Source organism: Cheilinus undulatus, linkage group 1 (assembly GCF_018320785.1).
Source record: "Cheilinus undulatus linkage group 1, ASM1832078v1, whole genome shotgun sequence".
Lineage (NCBI taxonomy): Eukaryota > Metazoa > Chordata > Actinopteri > Labriformes > Labridae > Cheilinus > Cheilinus undulatus.
In genome coordinates this window covers 24919915-24938779 of record NC_054865.1, presented here as the reverse complement: position 1 = coordinate 24938779, position 18865 = coordinate 24919915, and the positions used below count along the sequence as shown (strand labels likewise).

The following is an 18865-nucleotide window of genomic DNA, read 5'->3' as shown; positions in this document are numbered from 1 at the left end:
ACTGTATTTTAATGGGGTTTTTTGTCTGTATTGTTTGCTTTATGTCTGAACACAATAGTTTTTAGCTCTTACACTGCTTTCTGCTACCCAGGTGTGTCCTATCAGCTTCCAGTCCAGTGTTGGCATCTATTTTGTCCTCATCTGGTGCCCTGGTAGAACTCCATGATCAGAGTCTGTCTGACTCTGTACTGGCAGTGCTTTTGGATTATATTTACACTGGATCTATGCAATGCACTCTCAGCCACACACTGTATTATAACCTGCTCGCTGCTGCCACCTACTTGCAGATGGATAAGCTGCAGGAGACTCTGAAGGCTTGGCAGCAGACATGGGTTGATGCCACAGATAAGAGGGATGGTTCCAGTGGAGCAGAAAATCAGCCTTATATAGACATGAAGGATGCTGATGGTACAAATGTGAACAGCTTTAGTAAGGACCTACCAATGCAGAAGGGGGGTCAAACATGTGCAGCTGATGTGGACACTTGCAATGACATACACCCATGTGGATATAGAGAAAGGACAAGTAAAAACTGTTGTAGCCAAAACAGCACTTCAAGAAATGCAAGCGCATGTTGTGCATCAGGAAGTAGTACGCAAACCTGCACACAAATAGCTTACCTTACACCTCAAGATTTGATTGAAAGATTCCCTTGCACTGCTGAAACTAATGTGTTTACAGAGTTGGCGAAGGATGGCTCTCATTCAGCAACACCAGAGCTTCGTCAGGGGCTCACAGAGGAGAAGCTGGAGAAAGTTTCAGACAGAGGTAGCTCAACATGCACTCCTGAGCTTCAAGAAGGGGAGACTAGTGGAGAGGAAAATAACAGATTATGTTTATCAGTGAAAAGTAATGTGAAAGGAGGGCAAATTAACAGAGAAGAAAAGACTCAGCTCTACAGCACTCCCCTTCCTTGCCTCTCAACCTCCCCTCTTAAGGACAGTGTTTCTCACTCACTGTGTGCCTCCTCACCCTACTCCTCATCACCCCGTCCATGCTGTGAGGCAGTTTCTGTCATCTGTCACAGCAGTGCAGCGTCTATACCCCAGCGGGTAGAAGAGTCTACAATGCCTCCGATATCCAAGGCTTCAGTCAGTTTCTGCTCTCGATCAGGAAGCACAGACAATGACAGCACTGTTACCATCAGCCACAACAGTTTTGACAAGGCCCAAAACCTAGATATATGTTACAAATCAGACAGCAGCACAGATCATTTAACAAGACAGAATAGTGAGCAAAGTGGTGATGCATTATCCCATACTGGTGACCAAAATGACCACAGTGCTCATTGGGATTCATTTCAGGAGCAATTAAATGATCTCAGAGATGATTTAGTGCCACGGAAGAGGCTTTGCAGAAATCCCATCGGAAGATCTAAGTATAGAACGGATACCAGGTTTGATGATTGCCCCTCCAAATGTCAATGTCTTGAATGTTCTGATAGCCACTATTTGTCGATGGGAAAAACAGGTCAGTCCATTCACTCACATTATCAGAAAGGTCGTCACCCTGTACAGGGCACAGATGCAAGACATAACTGTCAGGCTAAATACTCAGAGGGAGAAGTGAAAGAGGAACATACTTACTCAAGAAGGTTTACAACAAATGTGGTTAAGAAGGGCAGCAACTCTAACCTCTATGGACCCAATATGAATTGGGACCCAAACTTGCAGAGAGCTGAGACAAGCCTAAAAGATGATTCAGCCAACAGAAACACACCTATGAAACACCACATAAACAGTGCTGACTATCTTCTGTCAGCCACCACCACACCAGAATCAAGTTTTGGTAGCATAAACATAATTGAAAATCCTTCTGCTTCAGAGTGCTCCACATCTCTGGAACTGCATCAGATCTCAAGCCAAACACCCGTGGAAAACACTTCTGTTGCAACGTCTAGCACTGTGATGCAATCATACCATGGACATCTTCACTGTCATTCCTTACCTCAGGACACACAAATTCCTCACAGAGACTTTGATTGCTTACACTCCAGCCCTTGCTATGCTGACCAGTCCACTGAAGATGAGGAAGTTGCCAGTCCAGAACACAGAACACCGACACATCACTTTGCCAGAGAGAGGGTTCTACTGTTGGATATAAGCACCAAACCTGCTGAGTTGCTGTTCTCCTACAAGCAGAGATCTGATGGAGGGGAGAGTTGGGTTGAACGTAGGCACAAGGACACGTTTGCAGGTGGATTAGAGAATAATAGTAGAGAGCAATGGGATGAAACTCCACCTGCAACTGGTGTTGATGAGAGAAACACTACAGCTAGGACAGATCTTGGGGTTGAGACAAAATCTTGTATTAGAGAAGCAAATGTTGCAGAGAGACAGTTTAACGGGGGCAGCCCAGGATCTGAGGTTCTACGTAAAGCAAGGACTGTAGAAACTGGAAGCCATGCACCGACTTTGTCAGTCTGTTCTCCACCTACTGATCCAGAATGTGTTCAAGGCTCCATGTCCTCTACATTGTCTGACTCCATACCCTCAACCATTTCAGGCATCATGCCAACAAATAAATCCTCTCATCTGTCAACTCCTGTTCGCCATCTTTTCCAGTGCTATCTCTGTGACCGCTCCTTCAGCCAACGGGGTTCTCTCAACAGACATGTGCGGAGCCACCTTGGCGTCCGACCCTTCCCTTGCCCCAGCTGCCCGATGACCTTTTCACGACAGTACCGCGTCACAGAGCATATGCGTGTTCACCAGCGATATGCCATCAGGACTGACATCCAGAAGTCTCCTGCTTCGCCAACGTGAGACACTGAATAGAGGCCACGAAGTCAAAGTTTAGGAAGGAATCTTCTTGCAGTTTGGCAAGGAAGATACTTGGGCATTTTGGGATATGACTTTCAGATTAGTTGAAGAATTCAATGTGTCCTTGCAATGTTCCAGCGATGTATATAAACCCTAAAAATGCTGCCGTGCCAATACCCAATCCCAAGAAGAGGAAAAGGGCTTTTTAGAGTAATGTCTTTAAGCTCTGTGTTTTCGGTTCACATCCTTAGTTTTAATTCAACCAAGATTTCTGTGGGAAAAAGCTACAACTTAAAGAATCCTGACTGTGCTTGCTGATGAACAGCAGAGCATATAGGTGCTTTGGGAAACACAAACATTCTGTTGGTGTATAATAGTGCAATAATAAAGTCAACAATAGATTTGTGATGGAAAAACAATATTGATCTGAGCCTGCTAGATTTGTTGAGAAGCAAGGTGTTTTTTTTGGAAGTTCACCATATCAAAATTAAGATGGTCAATGGTATTCACAGAACTGTATTCAGGTCATCATTTTTTTGTTGTCTTAATATAATATTTTCTTCTGAAAAAAAAAATCAGTTTATGGCATATACCAATTTTTCCTACAAACCTACTCTGATTACATTTTCAAGATGTATCGACTTGACTTTGGAACGACCTGCTCGAGGAGATGAGGCATGCTGAATCAATGACATCTTTTAAATCACTTCTTAAAACTCATTTTTATAGACTTGCTTTTATGTGGTCTTCTTCTGTCTTTTACTGTCTCCCACCTTTTATCATTTTTCTCTCCTAGATCTACTTCTCTGTCAAATCTGACCTTAAAGCCCCTATATCTGCTCTTCTCGGCTTTGTATTTTATGCTTTATCGATTCTTATGTGATATCTCCACTTCTCTTTTAGAGAAAGAGAATGCTGCTGAATATTAATCGCTACACATTTTCATTGTTTTTATTCTCCTCCTTACCATTTTGATTTAGATTCCTTTCCATCTCTTCTTAATATTTTAAATGCTTTTACATTTCTGGTCCTTAGGTCTCTTTTATGTAGTTGGGTTCCTGTGTTGCCTGGATTGGTCTAGGTTATTCTGGGTTTTATTCTTGGTCTTCATTTTATTACAGAATCTTAAATATCTGGGTTTTTATGATGTCTTTTTAAATTGACACTATTTTTGTGATTAGAATGTTCTGCTAGTTTTTTATCATTATTTTTTATGATGTTAGAGTTACATTGCTGGCTGAGTTTTTCATGGGTTCTTCTGTTGTTGGGGTTTTGTCTTTCTTGTGATGTCTTGCTGTTGTGTTTGATGCTTTGTCGTAATTGTGATTCTGCTTATTGTCAAAGCACGTTGTAAACCTCTTTTCTAAAAGGTGCTATACAAATAAAGTTTATTATTCATTATTATTATTATACTATTGATTTCATATTTTTGCATCTCAAACCCTAAAAACGTCAGGTGGCATGACCATCCAAGTGAATGAACAGATTACTGACAGGACTAAAAATAGAATTAATACTTTGGCATGATTTTATGGTTGAAATCTTTGAATTAATAGATTATATTAAAATTTAGTATTTTGAAGTTAGAAGGATCATCAAGAAATGTTTGTCCTGGAATTTACGAGTTCTTAAATGTCAGGGTAGCACAACTATATTACTGGGTATTTCATTTTAAAATAGGGTAAATAAAAAAGAATGTAGCATAAATTATCATCCATCTGACACTCATGGCCAAGTGAGATGGTTTGAAGATCCTTTTCAAGAAAAGAAAGTTCAGTCACAGGTGGGCAGGTACGCTCGATGTCTGGTGGTACAACCAATGTAAAACTGCTAAATATCTATTTTACCATTAAACTATTTATTTCATATTTAAAGTATACGTGTCCACTTTCAAACAAGAGTAACCATAACAATATTGAACACAGACTGAACACATTTTTGGTGACAAGTTATCATTGTAAGTATTTTTGTAATTGTACTCAAAATTTTGACAATCATCCATCAATCTGCAGAGTTTTCCAAAAATGCTTTTTGGCATTAGACATTATTGCTCCATGAGGGAAGTTACTGACTTAGTGAAGTCCCATCTGTGGGGAGAAGCCACAATAAACAGCGGGTGGTACAATGAACATGATGGAAGATGACTTCCTGGTACAGTGTGCACCTTTTAGTTATTGTCAGTGTAGTCACTTAAGTTGGCCTACCTCCAGTGGCATAATGTTCAAGATTAGTATGTGATAGAAATAAATGAAAATGACCATGAATGATGAACATGTAGCTGCTACACGTTAGTTGAGATAGATTTAAACTGAATTTTAAAGTGTAGGAAAGTTTTCTCATTGCTGTTTTACTTAAACTTTAACTTAACTTAAAAAGTGAAGCTAACCCAACATAAATGTATGAGTAATGATTACCCAAAAAATCTACTTCCACTACTTCAAAACATGTTTGGTTTAACAGTGTGGGGAAACTGCAAAAAGTGTCACTGATTAAAAAAAAAAATGTAATTAAAGCTCTATGAATATTTACTTCTCATTAAGTAAAAAATGTATCAAATATATAAAAATATTTACAATTTTGCTTAGGTAAGCGTGGACACTTTTCATGTAAGGGTAGTACAACCCCTGTAAAACAATACAATTTTATGTTCCATAAAATTCTTTATTTTAAAATATATGTATCAACTTTTTTAACAAGGATAAAATTAACGTGTCAAAGTTTTTACCTGTTTAATATGAAATTATTTGAAAATGTCAGGGGGCACAACTGCAATGAGTGAAGCTTGACCCATTCAAAAATTGTTTCTGCAGACCACAGTCACCAAAATCGTGTTTTGGGTTAAAGTTTTTCTGAACAGCAATGATGTATTAGATTTCCTTATAAGATGTCTATGAATATTAAAGTTGAAAGCACATGTTTGCTCAAACCCCATTCATTTTTACCCTGAATGCTTATTTTCTGCAGCTTAACAGCAAAAGTTACATCAGTCTTGTAAAGTAGTACAATAATGTGACTTCTATTCCCTGCTTGTTTTTTTTAAATGATGCAATCTATTAGTTTAAACTGATTTGAAATAAATCAAACAATCAATACAGTGAATAACACCAAACCTTTATTTACAATTCATAGTCTTTGTTAATGGATTTCAAACACATTGTACAGGTTTTTATCCAGTTTCCTGTATAAACTTTAATATGTTTTGAATAACTATGAAGTCTGGATAATTATGCCTATGATTACACTCTGAATCAAAAGAAAATATCTTTTATGTATATTTGGTTAATGTTAAGATTAAAATGTATCTAAACCTTTTCCCGATTCTATCTATAGTGAGGACGGACATGCTCTTATGACCCTGTTCAGTTACCTGATTCAAAATCATATCACTGAAAGATGTAATATATGGTTACAGTTAAACAACGAACGAAGTGCCATGCCATGTTTTGAATTACACTGCACTGTCTGTGCTTTTATAAGGAACACTTTATTGGTGATGTGCCTCACATGCTTTCCCCTGAATGCTGACAGCGCTTTGGGTGCCATACAGTATGTACTTAATATTGCTGCAGCTGAAACATGAGCCACCGTGGAAAAATATAAGCAACAAGGGCAACCACAAGATTCAGTGTATGTTCCATCTTGCCAAACGTCATTGGTAAGGAGCAAAAAGAAAACAGATTGCATAGTTTTGTGCACAACACTATTGAAAACAGAGAGAAGAGTTAAGCAGAGCTGACCTGTTTATGGTTGGACTTATTGGAATTACATTATGAGTGTAACATGTAACAGATGTTTTTCAAATAACAACTCTCTCTTCTCATAAGCTAATTTTTATTTGACATGGGTTTCTGTTTTCTGATGGTCAAAATGAAGCTCTACATTCAAACAATAAATACACACAATAAGCACAAGGTTGTAACTCTTTCAGAGTTTCAAATGCTAGTAAGTCATTGGTGGTTAGTACTTAATAGTTTTATAACAAACAAACTGCACTTCTGTCAGCACACTTGTCATGTAATTTCATTTCGTTGTTCAATTGTGTTTCAGAAATTCTCTAAAACTATTTCAATTGATTGGTGGTTGAACCTAATTTAGAAAACTGCTTTTATAATACTCAAATTTTTTAACAGGTATTAACAGAGGTCTGGACCAAGCTGGTTAAAGTTCATTTGGAGAGTTCTCATATCAAATAAGAGCTAGAAAAGAAAAAGTAAATAATGTCATAACATGGCAGATTACTGATTTAATGATTACCTTAAAATGTGAATTATTTACATTTAATTCTACATGGTCTCTAATAAACAAATGGCTTATAATGGTCTGAACCTGTCCTTGATTTATTTGAAGATTTCTGATAAATCTACCCTTTCATTTTAGCTATCTCAAAGGACACAAACCTTTGTCCCCTAATGCAGCAGTGCAAACATGTGCACACAGTGAGCAGCAGATTAATACCGTTTAAATAGTTTTAGTGGCTTACAAAGTGAGAAAAAGTGAAAAAGGGTTAATACTTAGATAATCTCTCCAGTCTGGGCATAAAGAGGGAACCCTTTGCATCATTCAGTGCTTCTAATTACTACTAAATGCTCATTTTTTCACAATTTAGACCTTCTTCGTGTGCATGTTCCTCAGCTCTTGTTTCACTTGGGGTAGTGGTCATCATGACCAAGGCCTAAAAAGATGAGAAAAAGAGCTCTTAAAGCTGACTAATACTTTATTGTTGCACAAGCTGAACAGATATTGTAAGACAATCTCTTGTCTATAATGAATAGCAGAGTGTTTTTCACATCTTACCTGGCTCTTTGTTGAGCGTAGGGCAGCCCCGGCCATAACTGACATTACAACGAAAATAACCCCACCAAAAAAACTGTAGATCAGAAAGATCACTTCACATGATAGTCCCATGGCCTGCAAAAAAAAAATCCACATACAAATTTAAAAATGATCACAACAAAAATATAAGAAACAATTGATATGCACGAAAATAGTCACGTTCATGTGCAAAGAAATGTAAAAAAAATTAATGCACTGTGTGCATAATATTCTTCTCAATATTTTTTTTTCTGTGAGTCTGCAACACTACACTGTTAACCCGAAAGTTGTTTGTGATCAAATAATTTCAGTAAATATTACTTTAAAAAACTAAGTGTTTTTGCATTACTTAAGTCATTTTGGTGTATTCTACTATTATAATGTGACTGTTGAGTGTACTTGTTGTTTTGAGTTGAATAAACTTAAAGTTTCTATTTTTTTTTACTTAAACTTTGGGTTTATTTATAATATCAAATGCTTCAAGGTGTTGAATTCTGATTAGCTGGTTGAATTCAAACTTGTCTTGGCTTGTTTGAAACAAAATTGCGCAATTTCCTTGTTCAAGCATCTAAGACAGAAGCTAAGAAAACCAGTTTTTCCCTCACTTGGTTGTAAGCATCTGGCACTGTAAAACGCAACATCGTATGACAAATCTGCAGTTTTCCCAGAATGCCGTTGGGCACTAAACCTATATGCAGTCTGTTTGCTGCTGCTGTCTTGGCCAGAACACTTTTGAAAAGAGATTTTTAATCCCAAGGAGGCTTTCTACTGGTTAAATACATTTTAAATAAAATAAATAAATGAAACATAGGGGGCGATGTTAATGTTATTAATGTCTATGAATGTTGGATGGCACACTGACATAAATATCAACTACTGGTTCAGTGGGTCACTAATAGCCATTTACAGTGTACACATTTTGAAAAATCTTAAGTTGACTTAATTTAATTTTCCAAATTATTTTCAATTAAATCACCTTGTAATTTAGTGCAATGGATTTAAAATATTCAGTTTAATAATTATGCAAAGCATTTGACTTTGCAAGGGATTTTAAGTTAAATCAACTTGTTATCTAGTTTGTTGTGCTTAAAAACTTAGGTTAAATTCACTCAAGTTTTCATTATACATTAGTTAAATTCTTTAGGGCAACTGGTTTCCTCAAATTTTTTAATTAAACTCAACTCATCCGGGCTTACAGTGTAGACAGGCAACTGCAGTTCTGTAACTGCTCTGTAATGTTTACTGGGCACTATTTGCACTCGTTTTGTCTTTCATTTCTTTTCAACAGTGAGCAAAGGATCCTTATTGCTTTTTCTGTGTGAATGTACACATCTGTAAAAGTTGTTTTTCACTGAAAAGTGAGAATATTTGGATCAACTTAAAAATATTTCAAGCGGTGACACACAACTGAATTAAGTTTCCTCGGCTTAAATTAACAAGTTGTATTAACACAGTTCCTTTGAGTCAAATGTATTCACTTATAAGTTATATTCACTCAATTTCACTCACACATTTATGTTATGTGAACTTACCTTAAAGTCCCTGTAATTTGAAATCCAAAGTTTTTGTCTTAACACACTAGATGTGTTGGAATATGGTTGCTGTAAACATGTGAAAACACTGAGATCTGCATGTGACTGAATTTTGTATTTAAGGCCATTGCTAAGTTTTTTACCTCTTTCCTGGCTGGGTTTAATTTGGCGGGGCAAATATGTGGGCTCATGATGTCATGAGTCCACAGTGGGGAATGACCCCGCCCCTCTAACACCACAATATAAAATCACAGAGCAGTTCATCTCAGTAGTCTGTTGTTATCTGATGTCACTGCCTTTACTGAGAGTTAATAGTCAGCTAAATGCTGTTTTTGTTCATTGTGAGGTAAATTTGTGAAATCTATCGGCCACAGTGGTCTATGGATCATTTAAAGCTTCATAACAGAGATCTGAGCCAGAAAATGGACTTTGTCTCTTTTTCTGAGGTCAACAAAAGGTCAAGAGGCAGGATGATGGTGTGAGTGCTTCCCTCAATTCAGACTGTTGTATTTTTTTTACAACCTGAGAGGATCGTATTTCTCATGAGTGGACGTGGCTTCACCTCATTAAACAGACAAGCCCACACCATCCCTGAGCAGATTTTACTGCCTCATTTTCATGATTTTGAAGCTTAATTATATAAACTTAGAGATGTTTTATTTGAGTGAAATTTGACCGGGGGGATTCATAACACAGCGACCTGTCATAAAACAAACCTAAATACAGATTTATTTTCAATTTACAGGGTCATTGAAATTAAACTACAATGTAGAAACTTTCATACACCTAAAAAAAGGTTTAAATAAAACTGAAAACAACATGTTTAAGTATTTTTCAAACAACTACAGGTTCTTCATCCACTGCAATTTCCCTTTATTTCTATCACATACTTGAATTTTTAACATTTATGCCACTTAAGGTAGGCCAACTTAAGTGACAATAACTGAAAGGTGCACACTGAACCAGGTAGTCATCTTCCCTTATGTTCAGTATACCATCCATTGTGTTTTGTGGCTTCTCCCCACAGACGGGACTTCACCAACTGAATCAGTAACACTTCACGGTGCACAAGTGTCGAATGCCCCAAGGCATTATGGGAAAACTACACATCTCTCCTTCAAAATCATTTAAATACAATTACAAAAAATATTTCAGTTGATTATGTGTTCTGTTAACTCAGAAAATTAAATAGCTCTTTCAGATTTTGAGTTAAACAACTCTGTTTTTCTAAAAGCCATCTACTGTGCTGTCTAACAAGGAAAAACTAAAATGTGCATTTGGTCAAGAAAGTAAACTTCCAGAGAGATCAGTACATTTTCCTTATAATGTTCAATTTGCTCCCCACAGGTGGTACCCCTCTAACTGAGTCATTAACTTAATTCATGGTGCAAACGTATCTAATGCCCAAAGGCATTCTGGGGGAATTCTGCAGATTAAGCTAACACCCTGGCAATCTTGGTGCTCTTTACCTGAGCTGGTAGTTCTACATTAAAGGAACAACCCACAATTTCAAGTTGATACAGCCAACAAAAGTACACTATTGCCACTAAAGCACAAAACTGGATTAGATTCATGCAAAATATTTCATTACTTCTACAAACACTCCCTTTTAAGAGTGCAAGTACTTTATATAAACTGATAAGACCCTCATTACCTTTACATAACAGAAAAATTCAAAGCTGATTCTACCTTTAAATTTCTGACCAATATTATTACAGACACCTTTAACAAAAAATGAACAAATGATTGTTTTTATAATTACCTCATAATGGGACGCCCATGTAGCATCTTCGTTGTCTGTCATATTTTCTTCCATGTATTCAAAATATCTGTAGTGTGCGTTGTGTATTATCTCGGGAATCATTTGCAGCAAGGTCCAACATGTGCCAAGTATGGCCACAATACTCAGAGCCAATGATATGGTTACCTTTATGTAGACAGAAACAGACACACATAAGGTAGAAAGAGATACAAACTTATGAATGTTGTCAGTGGTTAACAATTTAAAGTTAAACATACCTCCGCCAAGGAGGTTCTGTGATCGGCAGGGTTTGTTAGTTAGTTAGTTTGTAGTTTGTTTGCTAGTTTGTTAGCAACATAACTCCAAAAGTCATGGACGGATTTTGATGAAAATTTTCAGGAAATGTCAGAAATGGCATAAGGAAGAACTGATTAGATTTTGGGAGTGATCCGGATCACCGTCTGGATCTAGGAATTTTGGCGGATGTCTGCGCTCTCTGAGTGTTTTTCTAGTTCATTCTTTTACTTTGTTATTGTAGTTCTGGTACAAATATAATACACATAAGATACAAACAACATTATTTCTGGCAGTTTTTTTCTCAATTTGTCTTAACATGTTAGTGCTCCAAAATGAAGAGTTCTTGGAAAAATGACCAGTTGTACTGCGAAATATGATATCGGAACTTACTGTTTTCTTGGTTGGGTTGTGTTCAGTCAAAACATACAGAATCCCACATGCGATAAACTATTGGAGAAAGAGGAAGAAGCTGTTAGATTATTCTTTTCTAAATGTTTTGTGAAATCAGCATTCTAAATTGAACTATAACAAATCCTTAAGACAGCAATAAAAGTGATTATTCACTGCAGTGATCGCCCATTATAATGAACCAACAGTTGTTTTTACTACTGCTTCTTGTTTTTTATGCCCTTTTAATAAAGGCATATCAAAACTCAAAATAAATGAATACTATGATTCACTAATCAATAACTCTAATACTACTTACCATCAGTCCAACCAAGATGCCAGGTGGGATAGCTGACCACATTGGTAAAGTAGAGTTGCTAATGACTGATATGGAAAGGATGAAGGAAGATGAGCCCAGAATAAGCACTATAATCTGAGGGGAAAACATTAAAAGTACAGTATTACATGCGGCTCAAAACTGGTCCGTTATTTGTTACTGTGAAAAATACCATAATACATTATAATTGAGAAAGTATGTGTGTCTGCTTCTCTCACGCCAATGATCTTGGGTTGTCCCTTAATGAAGCGGTGTAAAGGTTTGGTTCCTCCTACTGTGGTACTTTGAAGAGTCGCATTATTGCCACTTGCAGAGTACAGCGCAACAGACATCTTAAAGGACAACAGACACAAGACAGAAAAGAGATGAAAATTTAAATAACAGCATTCAACTAGGTGTCAAACAAAGAGAGACGATTTTGGAGTCATGTTCATTCCTGTCACAGACTTTTAATTCTTCAGGGCATTACTAAATAAGTAGATGGATCTGGTACAGTGTTTGAATGGTGGAAGAATAAATAGATGGAATACAAAATATAGTATTAGTTACAGCTGATCTTTGACCAGTACTCAAAATAATGTGACATCTTTAGGATCTTTCTGTGCACAAGTGTGATATTTTCTGTCATACTTTTGTTTCATCCATGCATTTACTGCCTTCCTATCTAAGATGTATTTTATACGACTACACAACAGGCCCATGCTCTGAGAAAATGCTTACCTAAGTAAATGTAGCCCACTTCCTCTTTTTCCATGAAATCACTTTTCTGTTATCATGATCTGACACAGTCACTTTATAAAGCTTTTGTATCAGTTTTTAAAATATAAAATCTACAGCACACAAAAGTGCAAAAAAGTATTATTATAGCTGAAAGGCAGGATTCATTTAATGTCCTTGTGCAGCCTTATTCAGTCCAAATATGGAAAATACAGTGTCAACATTGTGAAATTCATAGGTCACCCTGCTTCTTTTAAATCCCACATTATGCCAACCCAGTTCAAGCTCAACATGGGTCAAAAAATGAAAAAGTTCATTTATGAAATTATGTAACTGACATTTCTTTTTTGTTTTTTATCAAGTAAAATCTATTGTGTTTTGCATGTAAAACTATGTCTTGCAGACATGGGGACAATGTCAATCCATCAGGATAAAAGATGGAAAGATTTTTTTTTTTAAAGAAGGATTAGCTAAAGGTAGTCAAACCGTCCTTAAAGTAAAATTGATTAGTTCTTAAAATGTTAATCTAGTGGTGTAGCACAAGTTAAATGCAGGTATACAGAGTGTACCCACTTATTTTTTAGCCTCCATAGTGTATACTTGCATCTAAATCCCCTCTCCTAGGATGACAAAGGCAACTAAAAGTAATATGAGCAGACTAGCTCATTGCTTTGTAACACATTACCACTGGCGCTGCTGAGGTATATAGAATAGTTCAATCCAAACAGAGAATCAGAGAGTTGCATCAGACCAGTGGTGATATTAAATCTGCTCTTCCTTGATTGTATATTTAAAAAACGTGCCTTACTGCTTGAAGCAACAGACAATGTGCAAATGTTAAAAGTCAATTTATAAGAAAACTAAATAAGCAAGATTGTCTTACGTGCCCTTGCACAAGGCAACTATCCTTAAAAAAGTGGAAAATTCAGAGTATACCAACTTCTGCACCACTACACAACTAGTCACTGACACAACAGGCCATTCATAATACTAAAACACAAGAATCAAAACAAGACTTAAATGTACGTGTGAAATGTACATGGCGTTTCTCTGTGCTTGAGAAGAAATATACACAGAAACTCTGCCAAAGGTTTTTGTACGTTAAATCCCCTAAGCACACTTTTGCATTTTTATCATACACTGCAAAAAGTATATTTGATACTTTATGCTGTTATAAACAGATTAGATGTTCAAGAATTGTGAGGGTCTTTTTGTTTATTCGGATTTTGCACCCCCTGTGGAAAAAGTAGTAGCTTTACATGTAATCTCATGTGATTTTGCTATGTAGTATCTATAAGTAGTCTTTAAAAAAATCAGTTTAGTGTGCTTTAATTCTGTCATAAAGCATACTCCTCTGCAGATTAGAAAACAACCTAATAAAAATACTCATTCTTTATGATAATGGTCTTGTTTGCTTTTGCCCCTGATAAAGAGACATCCTTTTTACTATCGGTCTGTTTTTTATCCGTTAAAACTTTTTACAAGAGCTTTAAACCCGAGTAAAAAGTGCTTAAACACATAAAGCTTATCATACACTGGGGTCAGGTGACTGCACTCCGTGCTGTCCATGAAGGGGTTAAAACCGTTACTAATGCTAAAGGTCTGACGGCAAGCTAATGCTCAGATATTACTAGTTGAGGATTGCTAGCAAAATAGCCGCCACTTTTCGATTTCTTTCATTTGGCTTCAGTTTAACAGTCCACTGTATAGCGGAAAACACTTGTTTCTGTTTTAAAACAAGAATAAACTACCATAAGAGTTGTCCAAAGTTCCGTTAGACAGTTCATTGCAGGCTAGCTTAACTATAAAACATATAAAACTCTGACTGTCTGACAGTATATTTGATATCTGTAGTAGGTCGGACTATCGGCGCTCTTTACATGAATCATAATCACAACAGATTTAACAAAATGTGCCACTCATTTGTCTCGAAGAAAAAACTGATGTTTTCCTTTCCCCGGTTTATTTGCAGCCTCATAAAACGCTTCGTTGAGAAGTAATACGGTGATTTCAAATGACTACCCGCTGATTTCACGTTAATATCCGGTGAAAAAGACCGGCATTTCCTTCTTTGGTAATTTAAAGTAAGAGAGGCAATAAAAACAAAAGGAGAGCCAGACCTTGTGCAGTCCTGCAGTTCAGTGATTCCTCTTGAAATGACTGGCATCACGCTCAACATCTGGAGCAGCCTGATGGGCGATTCATAGACGATCAGCTCATTTTAAACACAACCTAAACCTTAACATATGTGCTGATGGTAACTCATGATTGAGAGCAGGCCTTAGCTGTTCAACGACACTTTTCAAATAAATACAATGCTATTTTTTCTTGTGATCTTGTTTTCTACTAAATTTTCTCTCTTTTTAATAGATTTACTTTATTGAATGTTTTTTAACCTGGAAAACAGCCTACAAAAAATGTCCCAAAACTGACTTGAGCAACTAAGCAGAATCATTCACTGCAATGTAATGGATGTGTTCAACAACATTTGTCGTCGTTGTGTGTATTGTTTTCTTGTACTGCTGTAGATAAGATTTGAATTATTAGAAATTTACGTCCTCAGCTATGTAGACTGTTTTTTAGTCTAAGAAATGAATGCAACACTGCATCAGTGATTAGATCAATACTTAGGCTTAATGAGAAGTTCATCTGAGCATTTCCAAAAAAACTTAAGTGATGAGCCATGGTGAACCACAGCTGTTTTCAAGAGTACAATTGTTAAACAGTTATCACTGGTCTTCATAACAACAGGCCCATAGGCTTCTTATGGGTAAAATAGTGAATCCATATCAAATATATCAACTTATAACAGCAACTAGTGTCACATTGTCTTAAACAGTGACTTTGACTGTATCTGCACAGATTTAATAGATTAATAGAGTCAGATGTTGCAGATCAAGCTTTATACAATGAACAGATGCTCTTTCACCAAAACAAAAAACCAATAACAGTGCAGTCTTCATGGCAAGGCGGCAAATAAAGGGGAATAAAGGGGAGCGCTTTCTGGGGCCAAGTCAAATGGGGGGAACCATGGAGGCCAGGGAAATCATGATCCATTCTAAGGTTAATATGTGATAACCATATTTTTTTCTAAATAACTTCAATAACAACCACTCTTAAAGAAACCAAAAATAAGTATATTTGTTTATGTTGTAGTACAGTATAGTTTTTGTTTTCAGAATTTAAACCCCTTTTCTGAAAACAGAATTTTATTTTCTTATTTCTATTTTTTATTTTTATTTTTTTCTAATGTTAACAATGTGAATGAGCACATTGACTAAACCACTGGAAAAAATTTGTCAGACTTCATAGCTAAGCCATGATCTATACAAACATCAAGGCAGCAGAGAATAAAGTGGAAGGAACTGAAACAACTTTAGGGAAAATAATGAAATGATTGTGAAAAGCAAAACAATGCAAAATGGGTTAAAAGTGGCAAAGATTGGTAAGAAAAAGACGCAAACATAGGGTGAAAGCTGCAAAAAATCAAACAAGAAAAGAAAAAGAGAGGCAAGAAATGTTTGGAAAATGGTGAAAAGTGGTTAAAAAGTGGCAAAGATGGTGAATATTGACAAAAAGGGCTGAAAAAGGTAAAAAGAAGTGAAGTGGGGGGAAATGGGTGGAGACAGTGATGAAAGGGGGTTAAAAGTGGCACAAATAGGTAATTTGAAGATCAAAACCCAGTAATAGCTTAACACAAACGTTTTCATTAGACATTCAAAATCCATGATATTTCCTCACTGTGGGTAAATCTGTCAGCATACAATGCATCAATATCTCTTCTGCCTCTCAGCTGTAGAAAGCAGGGACCCCAGGTTTGGCAGGGTGCATGGGACACACTACCATGATGTGGTACCAGATTTAGGCAAGGACATAATTGCTTGGCCTAAAAGTTAAGTCTAAAATGTTAGGACTTTTTATGGACTAAAACTAGTCTTAAAATGTTTTTGAGTTTTCGTCAACTAAAACTAAATTGAAACTATAAAGGGTAGAAATGACTCAAATATGACTAAAACTAAAAGGTATTTAATCTAAAGACTAACACTGAGACTAAAATTTCAAATAGCTGTCAAAATGAATGCTTGACACACGTAACTATATGCCAGGACACCAGCACCAACTATAGATCCAACTCACAAGCATCTGATTATTAATACATCAAAACTGGGCAGGGCCCATTTGCCCAGCTAGTTCTGTGACAGGCCCCCTGACAGTAATGGTGTTGATATAACGTGTGCTCACAACGCTCATTCTACCCTCAACAGTGACCTTTCTGTCCGTTTTACAAAGCTATGCATAAAGCAGCTGTCTTCAGATCTGGATATGGTACCCTTACAACAAAGAGTCAGATTAGTTTCTCCTTTGCCATTGTAGTTGATGAAGGTGGTAACAGTCCAGCTCCTTCTTGATTTTGATCGATACCTAAGGGAGAAGTTACACTGATGTGTGCAGCATGTTCCAAAAGCTGAACTGTTTTATCTGGACCACTGGGAGTGCAGCAACACAAAACAGCTGACGCTAAGGGCAGTTTTTGCACTCAGGACACTGAGCAATAAAGGTTCTGAATTGCATTTGTTTAATATAGCATACAGGTGCTGCAAGCTTGGAAAAAAAAAATTAAGTGGACGCAGGCCCTAACGGACCAAAATGAAGGAATCTTAAAAGTGAGCCAAACTTTCCTTCGCACCAGCAAAAACACATGGGAAGGGAAGAGGAAGGATGACTTGTGGATATGTGTGAATGTATGTTGTAAGTTAGCCCTTTGCACACGGGGTTGCGTGGGGGTAGAGCTGAAATGGAGAAGTACATGGAATGTGATGAAATAGTTTGAGAGAGAGGGGAAAGGAAACGGACGCAAGATTTCCTGTTTTTGGCTGAAATTGACACAGCTGCATGCGTTTCTCTTACTCCACTGAGAACGGTCATGAAAAGGGCAAAAAATAAAGAGTGAGGAGAAGGAGGACAAGGTGGACGGAAGACAGCAGACACAGATGGAAAAGGGGTGGCTTTGGTTTAGAATATGAAGCAGCTGCTGTATGTTTAACAAAACTCTAGAGAAAAGATTAACTCTCCCTTTTTTGTGTCCAGGGGCATACCACATGAATTCTTCCCCTTGTTTATGGATTATGGGCCTCTCCTTACATTAACCGTTATAACTCCCCAGCACCGTTAGGTTAAGAAGTTCCCAGCTGCAGCTTTTATAAGATATAAAGACTCGAAATACAAGTTGACAGCATACACATGATACAATATGCCATGCCAATATACAGTATACCACCTCTGGCTACATAATCAAAAGCAGGGCCAAAAACTTTCTGTGTGGAAAGCACCTTAATATTGCACAATTCCTGCAAGTCAAAAGGGGTAGAAGAGAACCGATAGTTTGCATGTAAAATGTTAACACCCAAAACAGTGACAGTATGTGCTTAAACATTGCCACCTGGGATCACCTGAGTGCACTGGATATGTCTCAAGTGATTGTAGTACAAAGACAACTGTGTGTGGAAGGACCAGTCACTGGTTAATCTGTATTCCTGACTACCATCACACCATGAAGACAAAAGAACACTACAAGAAACTCAGTTTTAGGATAATAACTCCACTCATGGAGTTTTGCCAGACTGCCCAAAAGATCAACACAGAGCCACCAACCAGGGCCCACCACTGGCACAGATAGGTGTGGGAGTTGGGTGCAATATTAGGTGGGCTTCAAAGTCAGGGACCTTGGCACCCTGATCTGTGGCATCACAGACTGGATTTTAATAGGGTACATCACCTTCTAATGGGGAGGCAACCAGAGCTCACAAAAATTAGTGATCGTGCAGAAGGCGAGGCACAAGACACCCATGACTTCTCTGAAGGAGTCACAAGCTTCAGCAGCTCAGATAGGTGGCTCTGCATCTACAACTGTTGCCCAGGTTTTTCACCAGTCAAAGCTTTATGGTAGAGTGGCAAAGAGAGAGTCACTGCTGAAGAAAACTCGTGTTAAATCCCGACAAGAGCTCGCCAAAAAGGCATGTAGGAGACTCCATGGTCAAATAGTTATAAGTGCTTTGGTCTGATGAAACCAAAATGGTGCTTTCTTGCCACTGCACATCACCACAAACACACAATCCCCACTGTGAAGCATGGTGGTGGCAGCATCATGTTGTGGGAATACTTCTCAGCAGCCGTCTCTCAACGGCTTGTAAAAGTAGAGGGTAAAATGGATGCAGCAAAATATAGGACATCCTGGAGGACAATCTTGCTCAGCCTGCAAGATAACTACGGCTTGGGAGAA

The 18865-nt window shown here is 37.3% G+C and overlaps 1 protein-coding gene across 1 annotated transcript; it reads right to left on the bottom strand.

Annotated features, from left to right (window-relative positions):
• Positions 1-5852: 5852 nt before the first annotated feature.
• LOC121511006 lies at positions 5853-14769 on the bottom strand. The gene is made up of 7 exons (XM_041789515.1): positions 14706-14769; positions 12087-12200; positions 11851-11964; positions 11535-11591; positions 10869-11033; positions 7557-7670; positions 5853-7434 (listed from the first exon to the last, which is right to left on the bottom strand). The coding sequence occupies exons 2-7, from the start codon at positions 12198-12200 to the stop codon at positions 7342-7344; spliced, it is 657 nt and encodes a 218-aa protein (XP_041645449.1). The 5' UTR covers positions 14706-14769; the 3' UTR covers positions 5853-7341.
• Positions 14770-18865: the final 4096 nt, after the last annotated feature.

What these genes read in the sequence shown, in the direction of transcription:
- LOC121511006 (XM_041789515.1), bottom strand. Translation starts at nt 12,200, where the DNA reads ATGTCTGTTGCGCTGTACTCTGCAAGTGGCAATAATGCGACTCTTCAA. An exon ending in GACAACCCAAGATCATTGGC is followed by an intron (nt 11,965 to 12,086) that starts GTGAGAGAAGCA and finishes TTTTCCCCTCAG; the next exon opens with ATTATAGTGCTTATTCTGGG. An exon ending in ACAACCCAACCAAGAAAACA is followed by an intron (nt 11,034 to 11,534) that starts GTAAGTTCCGAT and finishes GTCTACATAAAG; the next exon opens with GTAACCATATCATTGGCTCT.